A 16,154-nucleotide genomic window follows, 5' to 3' on the forward strand; every position below is an offset into this window, starting at 1 on the left:
CTTCAGGTCCTCCATGATGTGCTTTTCGTTCAGGGTTCGAGCTGCAGTTCCGGTTAGGCCCCACGCTGCAGGGAAAGGCCGTGAACGTGCACACCAACTACCCGCTCCCCGGACAAGCCTTCCACCGGGACCAGTTCCGCCCCCTGGAGTGGCAGCATCCGTCGGGCAGAGAGGACGACTCGGACAAGCACTGTGCCCTTCACCTCCAGCAGGCGGGCTCCTTCCACTACTACTTCCTGGAAGGGTGAGCCGGGGCCCAGGGGAGAAAGGGAACCCATGTGCTCTCCCTTTAAATGTGTGAGCAGCCGCCTTCTTAACCGCAGCTTCCACAGAGATGTCCTGAGACGCAAATAGAAAATGGCTCTTCTAGAAAGCGATTGGAAGGCTCCTTGCAGAGTCAAAGTGTTATTATTTTGTTTTAAACTGTGTGTTGTTGTTGTTTTTACTGATTGGAGAGAGAGAAGAAGGGAGAGGGAGAGAGAGAAACATCAATGTGAGAGAAACGTGGATCGCCTGCCTCCTGCACACCCCCAACTGGGGATCGAGCCCACAACCCGGGCCTGAGCCCTGATTGGGAATCGAACCACCAACATCTCAGTGCATGGGATGATGCTCAACCAACTGAGCCACCCCAGCCATGCATTATTATTATTTTTTTAAAATAACAGCTTAAATACTCTAGGCCCGTGGTCTGCAAACTGTGGCTTACAAGCCACATGCAGCTCTCCCACAAAACACCACGGCCTGAGCGAGTCTATGTTGAAGAAGTGGCGTTAGAAGAAGTTGTTTAAAAAAATTGGCTCTCCATAGAAATTTCCGTCGTTGTGCTGTTGCCATTTGGCTCTGCTGGCTAATGAGTTTGCCGACCACTGGGCTACACTTTCCGTGCAACCTGATGATAGGATGCTACTTGCCCCAGGGCCCTTGTTGTTACGGACAGGTTTTAAGACACTTGTTTTTTTTCTTAGAGCAACATTATTGGACACATTATATTGTGTAAAGATTGGAAAAGGATAGAACTGGCTTCTCGTTGAGTTTTATCACAACTTTCCCAGTGATTCTGTGTGCCTAGAGACCGGGAGGTGAAGCTCCCCTCTCGCTGGCTGAGCGTCCACGTGTCTCCTTCCTGCAGGAATGAGAAGAGCGGTGGGGGGTACATCGTCGTGGACCCCATTTTACGGGTCGGTGCCGATGACCGGCTGCTACCCCTGGACTGCGTCACCCTGCAGACCTTCCTTGCCAAGTGTCTGGGGCCCCTGGACGAGTGGGAGAGCCGGCTGCGGGTAGCGAAGGAAGCAGGTACGGTCCGCGTTCTTTCTCTCCTGCTGTTTGACGGTAAGTGTAGTCATTGTCTGTGACACAGACCTCCCGGGCTCTGGCTCCCCTTTTCACGGTGTTTCTTAGACTATTTAGTAAGACAAAGAGGTGGGACTAAGGCGATTGTTGATGCGTGACCGTTTTTTAATGCATAAAACTGACAAATCGTATGGTTCAACCTAAATGGAGGAAGTCTGTGAGGAAGTCTAAGACTTTCCTTAGACATATAAAGATGAGAGGTACACTATTAAGATGTGTTGGGAAATGTATTATCATTACCTAGACAGGGGTCCTCAAACTTTTTAAAGTGGGGGCCAGATCACGGTCCCTCAGAGAGCTGGAGGGCCGGACTATATGAACTACTAATTCCTACTGTAACACCTTGGCTGCGCTCACTGCCCAAAAAACCTGGCGGGCCGGATCAGACTCCTCTGCGGGCCGCATGTGGCCCGAGGGCCGTAGTTTGAAGACGCCTGATAGAACTTTAATCCGACAGATACCGTATTAACTGCCTTCCATGTGGAAGACCTGTATGGAAGGAAGGCTGTCATACATGCAAGAGTAAAATGAAATTTAAGTTGTGTCTTACTCTTCAATAAGAGGCCATATTAATGTTCTGCTTCCAGGCTGAATGTGGTGTGAAGAAATAAATGAGAAGTTCACTGTCATAACTAACACAAAATATAAGTATGGTGGAGCGTTAAAAGTAGGAGAAAGATAGGCTGATAAACTTGCCTAGGATGTGTTTTCTACATGTAAACCTATCCATTCAACAACTATAAATCAAGCCCTTACTAGTAACTAGCCTTTAATTGTAACTAAATTTTTTTTCACATACATCATCTTCTTATCTCCGTCTTGGGCATGAAGCCACTGGAAGACTTAAGTGGACTTGCTTGAACTGACCTGTGGTGGAGCTTAGATTTGAACCCAAGCGTTTGCCTCCTTCCTGGTACCACGGTCGCCTCCCGGTTTAGAATTCCGTGAGGACGCTGTGTGTTGCTCAGTCTTCGGTGTTGTTTTCCTTTCCGGTGATCCCGGTTCGTTTTCTTGCGCTGCAGGCTACAACATGATTCATCTCACGCCGTTGCAGGCCCTTGGAGAGTCGCGCTCATGCTACTCCCTCGCTCATCAGCTGCAACTGAACCCTGACTTCTCAAGACCCAATAAAAAGTACACCTGGGAGGACGTCGGGCAGCTGGTGCAAAAGCTGAAAAGGGAGTGGGGCCTGCTTTGCATTACCGACGTTGTCTACAATCACACCGGTAGGAGCTTCGTTAACCGCTGTGCTGTTTTGACAAAAATATGTTCTAATTATCTCATTCCTGGCCGTTTTGTATAACATAGGAAGCACAGTGCCGCTTGGATATCCTTCCCTTTAAAAACCCCCTTATATAATACCACTTTTTCTTTCAAAGAAAACTAAAGTGTTGGTTGAATGTACATTGAGTGGCCAGATGATGATGACCTCTGAACGCATAATAATCTGGCCACTCAGTGTGTGTGTGTGTGTGTGTGTGTGTGTGTTTGTGTGTAATATATTAGAGGCCTGATGCATGAATTCATGCATGGGTGGGGTCCCCAGGGGGAGGGGACATGGGTGGTTGTCCAGCCGGCCTGCTGGTCAAACTCCTGGTGGAGGGGACAATTTGCATATTAGCCTTTTATTCTATAGGATAGACACGGATCGGCCAGATGATTATACGTTCAGAGATCATCATCATCTGGCCACTCCGTGTATAATCAGTATGTAAGTATTTGGGTGTAAACCAAGGAAGCATATTGTGTAAATCAAGCAGGGACTGATCAGGAAAGGCAGGCGCAGGGGCTGGAAGGGATGAAGACAAGAGGCAACAGGAAGGTTCAGAGGTGGTGTACCCTGGGCCGGGGGCCTGGAGCAGCGGGATGCAGAGTGTGGGAAGAAAGGGGAGGCAGCAGATACGGGATGGACTTTCAGACTGCGCAGCCGTTCAAGAAGGAGCTGCTTAGACAGGATGTGTGCTTGTCTGTAGTCTCAGCTTTTGGGGGATACAAGCGTATTTGAAGATGCAGAGGAAGGAACCTAAAACCCCCATTCCCCCCAAAAAACCCAGAGAGACATGAGTCTGTAGGAGACTCCTACAGTTAAGGTAAGAGAGAGAGCCCGGAGCTTAGATGGGACGGAGAAGGGCCCAGCCATCAGGAGCCGAGGAGGGGGAAATACATGGGAAAGGTCTCTTCTCCCGCCCTGGACCTCACAGCCAGACCCGGGGCAGCCCGTGGCGTCCCGTCTGCTCTCCTTAAAAATCCTGCAACAGCCCTAACCGGTTTGGCTCAGTGGATAGAGCGTCGGCCTTCGGACTGAAGGGTCCCAGGTTCGATTCTGGTCAAGGGCACGTACCAAGGGCACATCCCCAGTGGGGGGTGTGCAGGAGGCAGTTGATGGATGTTTCTCTCTCATCGATGTTTCTAACTCTATCCCGTTCCCTTCCTCTCTGTGAAAAATCAATAGAATATATATATATATATTTAAATCCTACCACAGAAAAGCATGGTGGACGGTGAAGGGGGGGATGGGTATATATCACAGACACACGTGTGTTCCCAGCTCAGCGACAGCATCAAGCACTGACGCCCCAGGTCAGGCAGCGAGTGGCCGAGGGCGACGCCGCATTTCACTTTTCACTCGGCGGCGCGGCCGGGAACCCCGGCCTGTGACCAGCTCTCCCCTTGCGTTTCCCCCTCCCGAAGCCGCCAACAGCCAGTGGCTCCAGCAGCACCCGGAGAGCGCCTACAACCTGGCCAACTCGCCGCACCTGAAGCCCGCCTGGGTGCTGGACCGCGCCCTGTGGCACCTGTCCTGCGACGTGGCCGCCGGCCGGTACCGGGACCGCGGCGTGCCCGCGCTCATCGAAAACGACCACCACATGCATGTCAGTATGTACGGGGCCCCGCAAACCACACGCGTGGCTGGGCGTGTCGTGGAGGGGCGTCACACGCGTGCACCCGTGTCTCCCCGTGTCCGCCCTGCAGGGCCTCCGGACGGTCATCTGGGAGGACGTGTTCCCCAGGACGCGGCTCTGGGAGTTCTTCCAGGTGGACGTGGACGGCGCCGTCCGGCAGTTCCGGGACCGCCTGGCCCACGGTACGGAGCGCACCCCGGAGGGTGGGCCGTGTTATTACTCTTCCCTCCCCGCGTTAACCCTGTCCCAGACGTGTGGTAGGCGGCGTCTGTGTTGTTTTGATGGACTGTGAGGCTCTGCTTTCGGAAGCTCTGTTAGTGGGTCGCAGCCATGTCACCTCACGCTTGCCTCTGGGGACTGTTCCTGCCTCTTGGTTCCTTGGCCGCTTGCGGGTGGCTCTTCCACAAAACGCCACGGCCCGGGCGAGTCTGTGTTGAAGAAGTGGCGTTAGAAGAAGTTTATGTTTAAAAAATGTGGCTCTCCACAGGGGATCGAACCCCGCCCAGGAATCGAACCCTGACCTCCTGGCTCCTACGTCGATGCTCAGCCCCTGAGCCTCGCCGGCCAGGCTATATAAAGCCATTTCTACGTCCCTTTAGAATAAGCCAGGTATTAGTTAGTTAATGTAAAATCAAGCGGGGAGCAATCTCACACCAACACCTGATGGATCAGGAACACGTTCCGGAAAAGGAATGAAAAGCCGCCCCCAGACACTTGTTTACTTTGTAGGTTTTTCTCCTTCTATAAGGGATGTGCTTGTTGGGAGAAGAGTCTAAAAATAAACCTGGGCCGAAGAAAGTCAGGTGGCCAGTGAGACGGCCTGTAGCACAGAGCAGTCTTCGGGGAGAGAGCGCCTGGGGTCGGTGTGTTTGCTCTGGGAAAAATGTACAGAATGAGTGGGTGCTGACGGAGGCGGGACGGGGGTCCGGGTTTGGGCTGACAGGAATCCCTGTGTTTCTTCTTCCAGGATGTTCTTTTCTTCCAACCTCTCTTCTCTCTCTGTCTCCTTCCCTCTGCATGTGCATGTGTGTGCATGTGTGTGCATGTGTGTGGGGTGGTGTGCAGGAGGTTCGAAGGAGGACACGAAGGATGTTTGTGAAACAAACGTTGGCTTTATTGTCTGTAAAAAGCATCACAAACTAAAACTTTGGCGTCGGTAAGAGTTCGTCTCCGCGTGGGTGTTTGCATTCAGGATGACGTCGCCTTTTCTCTCTCAGGAAAGAGGGAGGCGGCGAGCCCCCCGGACGCCCAGCGGCACCTGGAGATCCTCCAGGACCCCGAGTACCGGCGGCTGGGCTGTGCCGTGGACATAGACCTTGCCCTGGCCACCTTCATCCCCCACAAGTACGTCGTGTGTTCGTTCTGTGCAACAGAGAAGAAGCCCCAGCCCTGGCCGGCGTGGCCCAGTGGATAGAGCGTCGGCCTGCAGACCGAAGGGTCCAGGGTTCAGTGCCGGTCAAGGGCATGTCCCTGGGTTGCAGGCTCCTCCCCAGCCTGGGCTCTGGTCAGGGTGTGTGAAGGAGACAACCGATGGATGTGTTTCTCTCACATCAGTATTTCTCTGTCTTTCCCTGTCTCTTCCATTCTCTCTAAGAATGAATGGAAAAATATCCTTGGGTGAATATTAAAAAATAATAAGAATAATAAGATCACTTCCAAACCTTTAGTTCTAGTATTGTTTCCATACTATTTATTCTGAGTTTGAAAAGAAATGAAATGAAGAAATTCAGGACATTCTTCCCCCTTTCCCACCTGCTGGTCCCTGCTCCCGTGGGGAGTGCGAACACTGGTACAACTGGAACACTCCTTCGGCCGTAGTGAAGACCCTGATGAATGTGTATAAAGAATCTATGACCACCCTAACTGGTGTGGCTCAGTGGATAGAGCGTCAGCCTGTGGACTGAAAGGTCCCAGGTTCAACTCCACTCAAGGACATGCACCTTAGTTGAGGAGGCAGCTGATCAATGTTTCTAACTCTCTATCCTTTTCCCTTCCTCTCTGTAAAAAATCAATAAGATATATTTTTTTAAAAAAAAAAGAAAGAATCTATGACCCTTGGTAGAAATTGCCTTTTCATTTCATTAAAATAATTATTTTTACTTTAAATAATACTGTATTTTCCAATTACAGTACACATACAGCCTTACATTAACCTCAGGTGTGCAACTCCATGATTCGATATTCGGTATTTATTTTTATAAGTATTCACCAACTCTTTTTTTTTTTTTTTAATATATCTTATTGATTTTTTACAGAGAGGAAGGGAGAGGAATAGAGAGCTAGAAACATCGATGAGAGAGAAAAATCAATCACTGCCTCCTGCACACCTCCTACTGGGGATGTGCCTGCAACCAGAGTATATGTCCTTGACTGGAATCGAACCTCGGACCCTTCAGTCTGCAGGTCGACGCTCTATCCACTGAGCCACACCGGCCATGGCCCCCACGATTCGATATTGATACAGCTCACTGCGCGGTCACCCTGATAGCTCCAGCACCGCGGGGCCCACACACGGTCCTGCAGGACTGCTGACGGCATTCTCCATCCCCGAGACGACCTGTCACGCCAGCCTGCACTTCTCCGTCCCCTCACCTGTCACCACCCCGCGAACATCCTTCACCGTGGGCCGTGTAACCGTGAACGAACAGCTCGTGTCCTCTCTCCCCAGCGACGGGCCGGCCGCCATGGACGAGTGCTGCGGCTGGTTCCGGAAGAGACTGGAGGAGTTAAACGCCGAGAAGCGCCAGCTCGTCCACTCCCACCAGGAGCAGGTCCAGTCCGGGCGCCGCCGTCCGTCTCCCCCGAACCGCAGAGCCGGCTGCTGCCGCCGTGGCCACGGCGCTGACAACGTGTCCTGTCTTCCAGGCCGTGAACTGCATCCTGGGCAACGTGCTCTACGAACGCCTGGCCGGCCACGGCCCCAAGCTCGGGCCCATCACCAGGAAAGACCCCTTGGTCACCAGGTGGGGAGGGCTCCGTGCTCCGGGCCGGCCCCCGCCTCTCCCGGGGGAGCTCCCGTGGGCTCACGGCCGTCCGTCTGTCCGTCCTGTCGCCCAGGTACTTCACGTTCCCTTTTGAGGAGTCGAGCCTGTCCGCGGAGGAGGCCCTGGCGCACCTGCCCCAGAAGGCGTGCTTCCTGATGGCGCACAACGGCTGGGTCATGGGGGACGACCCGCTCCGGAACTTCGCAGAGCCAGGTGTGCGGGCCCTTCCCACCGCTCCGAGCCGGGAGAGGACGCTCAGGGCGGGCGCCAGCCAGGACCGTTCCCCCAGCAGGTTCCTCCCGGGGCTGTGGTTCATAGACGGTTCCATCAGAGGGGCCCGAGGGCAGAGGGTTGGAGGGGGAAGGATGATAAGAAGGATGGATTCGGCCACCCCCTCCCCTCCCCTCCTCCACCAGACGGCGTCTGTAGACCTGCTGGTCCCTGGGATTGTGCAGAGGGCTGTATTTTTGCAAAACATGTGCACCACAGCATTTTAAAGAGGCATTCGGGACCACAGCGGTCACAGCGTGTTGCCACAGGACCGTGATCGGCAAACCGCGGCCCGCAAGCCGCCCGCGGCTCTTTGGCCCCTGAGGGTGGCTCCTCCACAAAACACCACAGCCCGGGCGAGTCTGTGTTGAAGAAGTGGCGTTAGAAGAAGTTTACGTTTTAAAAAAACGTGGCTCTCCAAAGACATGTCAATCGTTGACATTTGGCTCCGGTGACTGATGAGTTTGCCGACCGCTGTCCTCGGCGGTCTGTTCGCCCCTTAGCCGGAGGAGTGCAGTATCCGGGGAGCCGTTTTACCCCAGATACTGACCACCCCTGGCCCCCCGTCACCCAGCCCTGACAGCTCATTTCTCTTCGGCTGTCTTTCTGTCGCCGGAGGGACTGGCAGGGAACCCATCCGCGTATGTATTTTCCCGCATTTCAGAGCTACAAGTCTGTTTTAATGACAAAGTAACTTAGAGGTCGCACTTAGAAGCAAAAAGGCTGTGAGTGACGTGGGGCTTACGCGTCTCTGCCAGCTCCTTCCTGGCCACGCACACGGAGAACAGAGCATCCTCCTTGTCAGGGCTTACCGTCGCCTGTGGCCGAACTCGGGGCACGGCGGGCCGAGCTGCGATGCGCGCGGTGGGCTGGAGCGCTAACGGCCCCGCGACGCTGCCGTCGCTGCTCTCCGTGGAGGAGCGGCCTGGCGTTTGGACCTCAAGCCCATGTTTTTAGAAGAGACGGCGGCGGCGAGCTGGCACGCCCGCAAAGTAGATAGGATGTCCGCTCCTGCTCGTCTTGTAAAATGTGTCCCAAGCCACGTGAGGTGCCATCTTCACCAGCACGCGCGTGGCCTGTGGTCGCAATAGCCCACGAGGCGTGAAAGCTCAGGGTCTCCCTGCAGCCGTGGTCCCCTTCGGACGCCTCGGTCACTGACGGCACGCTCTCCCAACCCCCCCACCCCAGGGTCCAACGTGTACCTGCGGAGGGAGCTGATCTGCTGGGGGGACAGCGTGAAGCTGCGCTACGGGCAGACACCGGAGGACTGCCCGTACCTCTGGGCCCACATGAGGAAGTACACAGAGATCACCGCCACCCACTTCCAGGGCGTGCGGCTGGACAACTGCCACTCCACGCCCATCCACGTGGCCGAGGTGCGCAGGCGGCGCCCCCACCGGCGAGCGGCCCCCGTCCTCTCCTGGCTCCCCAGACAGCGGCCGGGAACTGCTGGTTGTAGTTAAAACCTCTGCACCACTTGCATAATCCTTTATTCTTTTTCTTTTGGTTCATCCTCACCCAGGGGTATTTTTTCATTGATTTTTCGGGCGAATGGGAGAGAGAGGGGGAGACAGAGAGAAACATCGGTGTGTGAGAGAGACACATCAGGTGGTCGCCTCCTGCACATGCCTTGACCGAGACCTGGGCTGGGGTGGAGCCTGCATCCAACTGTGTCCTTGACTGGACTCGAACCCGGGTCCCTCTGCTCAGCAGGTCAGCTCTATCCACTGAGCCAAACCCGTCAGGGCTCTTTCTCTATATATATTCTCTGCTTATTGGGTTTACCGGTCTGGTTTTTGTTGTTGTTGTTGTTTTGTTTTCTTTTGTTTTAAATATATTTTATTGATTTTTCTTACAGAGAAAAAGGGAGAGGGATAGAGAGCTAGAAACGTCAATGAGAGAGAAACATTGACCAGCTGCCCCTTGCACACCCCCCACCGGGGATGTGCCCACAACCAACGTACATGCCCCTGACCGGAATCGAACCTGGGACGTTTCAGTCCGCAGACCGATGCTCTACCGCTGAGCCAAACCGGTTTCGGCTATCAGTCTGTTTTACTTTATTTTTTCACACACACATTAAGTGTATTTGGAAATGCCTCCTGGAGCCCCAGGTTGTCTTGCAGCCTGGTCTTTTCCTGTCCGGTCCGTGCGCAGGCTCGCCCCTCTGCCCTCCGCCTCCGCGTCTTCTCTCCGGTGACTTTCTCTCCGCTCTCTGCAGTACATGCTGGACGCCGCCCGGAGGCTGCAGCCCAACCTGTATGTGGTGGCGGAGCTGTTCACGGGCAGCGAGGAGCTGGACAACGTCTTCGTCACCAGGCTGGGCATCAGCTCCCTGATCCGAGGTGGGCGCGGGCCGGGCGACCGCTCCCATCACAGCCCAATGCTCCCAGCCAGCACGCGTCCGCTTAAATGTCTACGCAAATCCCCCACACAACTCAGCCTGGGTCTGTTTTCAGCAAAAATTTCCACTGTGGGGAAAAATACTTTATTTTTTACTATGTATTTATTGACTTTTTAAAAGTATTTTTTTATTGACCTTTTACAAAGAGGTAGGGAGAGGGATCGGGAGCTAGAAACATCGATGAGAGAGAAACACCCATCAGCTGCCTCCTGCACACCCCTTACTGGGGATGTGCCCGCAACCAAGGTATTATACATGCCCATGACCGGAATCGAACCCGGGACCCTTCAGTCCACAGGCCACACCAGCGGGGGCTAACGCAGCCCTGCTGTTGGGGATGCCTATGCGGCCTTCCTCGGAAGGTCAGGCACGTGGGACGGCTCACCCCGGACGCCCGCAGCGAAGGTTAAAGGGCCCGTCTCGCTTTGCAGAGGCCATGAGCGCGCACAACAGCCACGAGGAGGGCCGGCTGGTCTACCGCTATGGTGGCGAGCCCGTGGGCTCCTTCGTGCAGCCCTGCCTGCGGCCCCTGATGCCGGCCATCGCCCACGCCCTGTTCATGGACATCACCCATGACAACGAGTGCCCCATCGTGGTGAGCGCCCGCCCGCCCGCCCGCCCGCGGCCCGAGCCGGCCCGTCTGGCTCTGACATTCAGAGGCGGGAATGTCCGCGGGCTCCAGAGGCGTGCTCGCTTCCTCCTGTCCGCGGGACGGCGGCTGAGAGGGCTGCGGTTTGTCCTAAAGCAGAGGGGTGCCCGCAGATCATGTGTCCCTGCAGCGATCCTTCTCCTTCCCGACGCCGCCCGAGGCTCTTTGCACTGGAAGGAACGTGAACTCCGGGTGTTTTTTTGTCTGTCTGTGTGTCTTCCAGCACAGGTCCGCCTACGACGCCCTCCCGAGCGCCACGATCGTCTCCATGGCATGCTGTGCGAGCGGGAGCACCCGCGGCTATGACGAGCTGGTGCCGCACCAGGTTTGTTTGTGCGCCGTCCTTAGACACCCGTGGCCCAGCCGGTGTAGCGCCGTGGCTGAGCGTGGATCCGTGTACCCGGAGGTCTCGGTTTGATTCCCAGTCAGAGTACATGCCCTGGGTGGCGGGCTCGATCCCCAGTAGGGGGCGTGCAGGAGGCAGCATATCAATGACTCTCATTATTGATGTTGCTCTCCCTCTCCTCCTCTCCCTCTCCTTCCCTCTCTCTGACATCAATAAAGACATATATATATAAAAGCCGAAGCGACCAACCAACCGAATGACCAGTCACTATGATGCGCACAGACCACCAGGGGGCAGACGCTCAAAGAAAGGAGCTGCCTCCTGGTGGTCCCTGTGCTCCCACAGCCAACCTCCCAGGGCCAGCCCCGACAGTGCACGAATTCGTGCACCGGGCCTCTAGTTTAAAAATAAGATCCACCTGGCCAGCAGCTTTGAGCATTTGCCTGCAGAGTTCTCGTTGTGGCAGAAGGGCACACATGTTCTGCCTTCTCTCTGCCCAGATCTCAGTGGTGGCCGAAGAGCGGTTCTATACCAAGTGGAACCCGGAGGCCTCGCCGTCGAACCCGGGCGAAGTGAACCTCCAGAGCGGGATCCTCGCGGCCAGGCGCGCCATCAACGCCCTCCACCAGGAGCTGGGGGCCGGTGGCTTCCTCCAGGCAAGTCGGGGGGGGGGGGGGTCCGCGTCCGCGTCTCCCTCCCGAGGCTCTGTGCCCGCGTGTCCCCCCGCCAGCGCGCTGACCGCGCGCCCTCGGCCCCGCAGGTGTACGTGGACCAGGTGGACGAGGACATCGTGGCGGTGACCAGGCACTCCCCCAGCAGCCACCAGTCCGTGGTGGCCGTGTGCAGGACCGCGTTCCGGAACCCCAAGACCTCCTTCTACAGCAAGGAGGTGCCCCAGATGTGCATCCCCGGTAATGCCCGGAGCACGCCGGTACATCGCTGCGACACCCCACGCGGTGCGGCCTTGCACTGCCGTTGTTCATTATGTACAACCCAGGGGAGAAAAGAATTCGAAATCTTGGTGATAATTTTGTTTTGTTTTTTCATCCTCACCCAAGGATATACTTTTCATTGATTCGAGAGAGAGAGAGAGAGAGGAAAGGAGAGAGAGAGAGAGGAAAGGAGAGGGAGAGAGAGGAAAGGAGAGGGAGAGAGAGAAACATCGATTGGTTGCCTCTCATACACTCCCACTGAGGTCACACCCACAATCTGGGCACGGGCTCTGACCGGGAATCAAACCTGCAACCTTTGGTGCCCGGGACGACACTCGACCCAGCTGAGCCAAATCAGCCAGGGCGGGTTTTATTTTATGGTTTTTTGTGTGTGTTTTTTAATATATTTTATTGATTTTTTTTTACAGAGAGGAAAGGAAAGGGATAGAGAGTTAGAAAAATCGATGAGAGAGAAACATCGATCAGCTGCCTCCTGCACACCCCCTATTGGGGATATGCCTGCAACCAAGGCACATGCCCTTGACCGGAATCAAACCTGGGACCTTTCAGTTCGCAGACCGACGCTCTATCCACTGAGCCAAACCAGTTTCGGCTATTTGTTGCTGTGTTGTGTTTTTGTTTTTTTTAATTAACTGAGTTTTCATCTTTAACTTTCAATTAAGTGGTTTTTAAAGCCCCTTTTGCAATTCCTCATTTCAGAAGGCTTCTCGTGAAACCCTGTTACCGTGCTTATGTGCTCCCAGGTAAGATCGAGGAGGTCGTGCTTGAAGCTAGAACCATCGAGAGGAACACAAACCCGTACAAGAAGGACGAGAAGTACATCAACGGGATGCCCACCGTCACCGTGGAAATCAGAGAGCACATCCAGGTACCGGCACACCCGCCCCGCTCCCGGGCTCGGCGCCGGGGGCGGGGGAGTGACTCACGGAGCGGCCTGTCCCCCTCTGCCCAGCTCCACCAGAGTGAGATTGTGAAACACGCCGGCGTCACCACCAAGGGGCCCCACGAGTTCATCCAGGAGATCGAGTTCGAGAACCTGTCTCCGGGGAGCGTCGTCGTGTTCCGGTGGGCAGCGCGCCCCGCGGGCCTCGCGTCTGGTGCCTGTCGTGTGCAGCGACCGTTAGGAACTCCTCCCGGAGACTGACGCCTTTCCCCGTGCTTTCAGCGTGAGCCTGGATCCCCACGCACAGGTGGCCGTCGGGATCCTGCGGAGTCACCTGACGCAGTTCAGCCCTCACTTCAAGGCCGGCAGCCTCCTGGTGGACAACTCGGACCCCATACTGAAAGTCCCCTTCACGTCGTAAGTGCGCCCCCGCACAGAGGCCTGGCCCTTTAACTCCCGGGGAGCGGCTGCCGGCCAGAGGGGGGCAGGTTTCCGGGTTCCTGCATCCTGGCCACTCAAAGGAGGGCCCCGAGGACCAGCAGCCCCGCATCACCAACTGTTAGCATTATCCCGAGTGCCTGCTCATTTGTGTGTGTTGGCATGTACGCCCTCTATCGATACAAATACACATACATACACACACACACGATTCTGTCTACACTCACACACACAAACATATATGATTCTGTCTACACACACACACACAATTTTTTTTCGGAAAGACTTGAGACAAAACTGCACACATCATACTTCTTACCACATCCTTTTTTAAAAAAAAAACTGCCAGCGTGGTGTGCTTGTAACCAAGGCACATGTCCTTGACCAGAATTGAACCTGGGACCTTTCAGTCCGCAGGCCGAAGCTCTATCCGCTGGGCCAAACCGGTTTCGGCCCTTAAATATACTTTTATTGATCTCAGAGAGGAAGGGAGAGAGAGGGAGAGAGAAACATCAGTGATGAGAGAGAATCATCAATCAGCTGCCTCCTGCACGCCCCCCACGAGGGATGGAGCCCGCAGCCCGGGCACGTGCCCTGACTGAGAATCAACCATGACCTCCTGGTTCACAGGTCGATGCTCAACCACTGAGCCACATCGTCTGGGCAGGAATATTAACTCTTAATTCAAACTCTTCTTGACAAAATAGTTGCACTCTTTAAAAAAACAAAAAAAAACCACGTGGTGCGGCAGTCTCGTCTCCCGAGGGACTGCTTGCAGGACAGTGTTCCTCCTCGCCCGCTCGGCTCACCCGGGGCCCCAGGAACCTGCAGGGAACGGCTCTGCCCAGCCCTCCCGGGGGCGCTCCGGGCCAGAGGGAGTCGTGCGGACACTGCGGGGGGTCGGCGCAGCCTGCAGGGGCGTTGTCTCGGCTGCAGTTCTGCGGAGACCGGAGGAAAGGAGAAGAAGGAAGTCCAGCCAGCAGGGCGTGTGCGCCCATAAAACCCAAGAGGCTGTGCTCAGGCAGGGACCAGGAAGTCACCTGAGCAGCTAGAAGTGTGGGGAAGGGGGGCGGGTATTGAGCTGCGGTCAGGTACAGGGCCTCCCTGCGGACCGAGCGAGGGAGCGAGGGAAACCTTCCTGCTGACCACACCAGCAAGCATCGGACCTCAGAGGGCCCTGGTCCCCGAGTGACCGAGCCGGAAGGCAGGGCAGCTGTCCCGTGTCACGATGAGTCCCCCTCGCACGACGCAGGGTTTCCTCCTGCACGGCGATCGGCGGCAGGTGGCTGTCCGCCCACCCGTCCGACCAGCCCCGTGTCCTCAGCATCGCCTCCAGGCTGACGCTGGCCGAGCTGAACCAGGTGCTGTACCGCTGCGAGGCCGAGGAGCGCGAGGACGGCGGCGGCTGCTACGAGGTGCCCCGCTGGGCGCCGCTCAAGTACGCGGGCCTGCAAGGTGAGCGGCGCGGGGCTGCCGCCCGGGGGCGTCTTTTTTATAAAAACCGGCGTGTGGGCTCAGAGCCGGGCTGCCCGGGCTCAGGCTGTGGCTCTGCTGCCCTGCCCTTCGCCTCTGCCAGCACGCTGCTCTCCACCGCCCACCGCCCTCCGCCCATCACCCACTGCCCTCCGCCCACTGCCCTCTGCCCTCCACCCACCGCCCTCCACCCACCGCCCACCGCCCTCCGCCCACCGCCCACCGCCCTCCGCCCACCACCCACCGCCCGCCCTCCGCCCTCCACCCACCGCCCTCCGCCCACCGCCCTCCGCCCACCGCCCTCCGCCCTCCGCCCTCCGCCCTCCGCCCTCCACCCACCGCCCACCGCCCTCCGCCCACCACCCACTGCCCGCCCTCCGCCCTCCACCCACCGCCCTCCGCCCACCACCCTCCACCCACCGCCCTCCGCCCTCCACCCACCGCCAGAAAGAGTTCGTGGTACTGCCCGGCACGAAGGCTTTTTTGAGGATGAAACGAGGCGATTCATTGAAGTCACAGAACATGCTATGGAGTGCCCACCCGGGCTGCGCAGTGTTTGCGCATCAACCCATGACGAGAGGTCACCGGTCTGATTGTTGGCATGGGAGGTGCAGGAGGCAGCAATCGATGTCCCTCTCATCGATGCTTCTTTCTGTGTGTGTGTGTGTGTGTGTGTGTGTGTGTGTGTGTGTGTTTTAATTCATCTCATCGATGTTAATATCTCTTTTCCTCTCTCTAAAATTAATTAGAAAAACATATTTTTTTTAAAAAAGAAAAGTCGCCTCTCTATGACAAAAACGCGCTATGTGTGCATAAGACCTCCGTTGCTCTTTGGGGGTTACTTACAGACATGCCTGTTTACCTCACCTGACACGGGTTTACTTCCAAGTCCCTCCTGTTCTGTGAACATTGCTTCCAAAGCAGCGTTGGTCCTTGGCCCATCCCCGTGGACGCTCTTGCTCTCTGAAGCCAGTTCTGTGGTTTCCTTCGGTCCCCCCTGGACGGGAGTGGATCTGCCACCTGTCGGCAGAGAGTGCACAGACATCCCGTTCCTTCCCGAGATGCCCAGGGCAGAGAAAGCTCGCCAGCGGGGACACCGCCCCCCGCCCCAGACGGCCAGCCACGGCCCCTGCCAGCGACACAGCCTGACACGTCTGTGACCTTGCAGGGTTGATGTCCGTGTTGGCAGAGATCAGGCCCAAGAACGACCTGGGGCACCCCTTCTGTGACAACCTGAGAGCCGGCGACTGGATGATCGACTACGTCAGCGGCCGGCTCCTCTCCCGATCGGGAGCTGTGGCCGAGGTAAGCACCGCCGGGCTGCCATCCAGACAGACAGGCACAGTGTTCCCGTGTTACCGTTATCTAGACCAGTGAAAGGGGGATGTGCTCATTAGACCGGGTGGATCGGACATCTTCCGGACATCGGACTTCCTTCCAGACAGACAGGCACAGTGTTCCCGTGCTCCCGTTATCTAGACCAGTGAAAGGGGGA

The 16,154-nt window shown here is 56.3% G+C and overlaps 1 protein-coding gene across 2 annotated transcripts in view; it reads left to right on the forward strand.

Annotated features, from left to right (window-relative positions):
• Window positions 1–16,154, forward strand: part of AGL (amylo-alpha-1, 6-glucosidase, 4-alpha-glucanotransferase) — a 36,532-nt gene that overhangs the window by 7,555 nt on the left and 12,823 nt on the right. The window contains exons 3-22 of one of the 2 annotated variants that reach the window (XM_045586831.1): window positions 34–244; window positions 1,133–1,299; window positions 2,379–2,582; window positions 4,048–4,229; window positions 4,330–4,441; window positions 5,477–5,603; window positions 6,928–7,030; window positions 7,125–7,222; window positions 7,317–7,456; window positions 8,702–8,889; window positions 9,735–9,858; window positions 10,349–10,512; window positions 10,790–10,891; window positions 11,413–11,568; window positions 11,673–11,823; window positions 12,609–12,733; window positions 12,818–12,930; window positions 13,031–13,165; window positions 14,439–14,641; window positions 15,828–15,964. In XM_045586831.1, the coding sequence (XP_045442787.1) occupies window positions 34–244; window positions 1,133–1,299; window positions 2,379–2,582; window positions 4,048–4,229; window positions 4,330–4,441; window positions 5,477–5,603; window positions 6,928–7,030; window positions 7,125–7,222; window positions 7,317–7,456; window positions 8,702–8,889; window positions 9,735–9,858; window positions 10,349–10,512; window positions 10,790–10,891; window positions 11,413–11,568; window positions 11,673–11,823; window positions 12,609–12,733; window positions 12,818–12,930; window positions 13,031–13,165; window positions 14,439–14,641; window positions 15,828–15,964 (2,942 nt within the window). The remainder of the gene's footprint in view (window positions 1–33; window positions 245–1,132; window positions 1,300–2,378; window positions 2,583–4,047; window positions 4,230–4,329; window positions 4,442–5,476; window positions 5,604–6,927; window positions 7,031–7,124; window positions 7,223–7,316; window positions 7,457–8,701; window positions 8,890–9,734; window positions 9,859–10,348; window positions 10,513–10,789; window positions 10,892–11,412; window positions 11,569–11,672; window positions 11,824–12,608; window positions 12,734–12,817; window positions 12,931–13,030; window positions 13,166–14,438; window positions 14,642–15,827; window positions 15,965–16,154) is intronic. The other variant, XM_036453314.2, reaches the window with a different exon arrangement.

This window comes from Pipistrellus kuhlii, unplaced genomic scaffold (genome assembly GCF_014108245.1).
Source record: "Pipistrellus kuhlii isolate mPipKuh1 unplaced genomic scaffold, mPipKuh1.p scaffold_m20_p_24, whole genome shotgun sequence".
NCBI lineage: Eukaryota > Metazoa > Chordata > Mammalia > Chiroptera > Vespertilionidae > Pipistrellus > Pipistrellus kuhlii.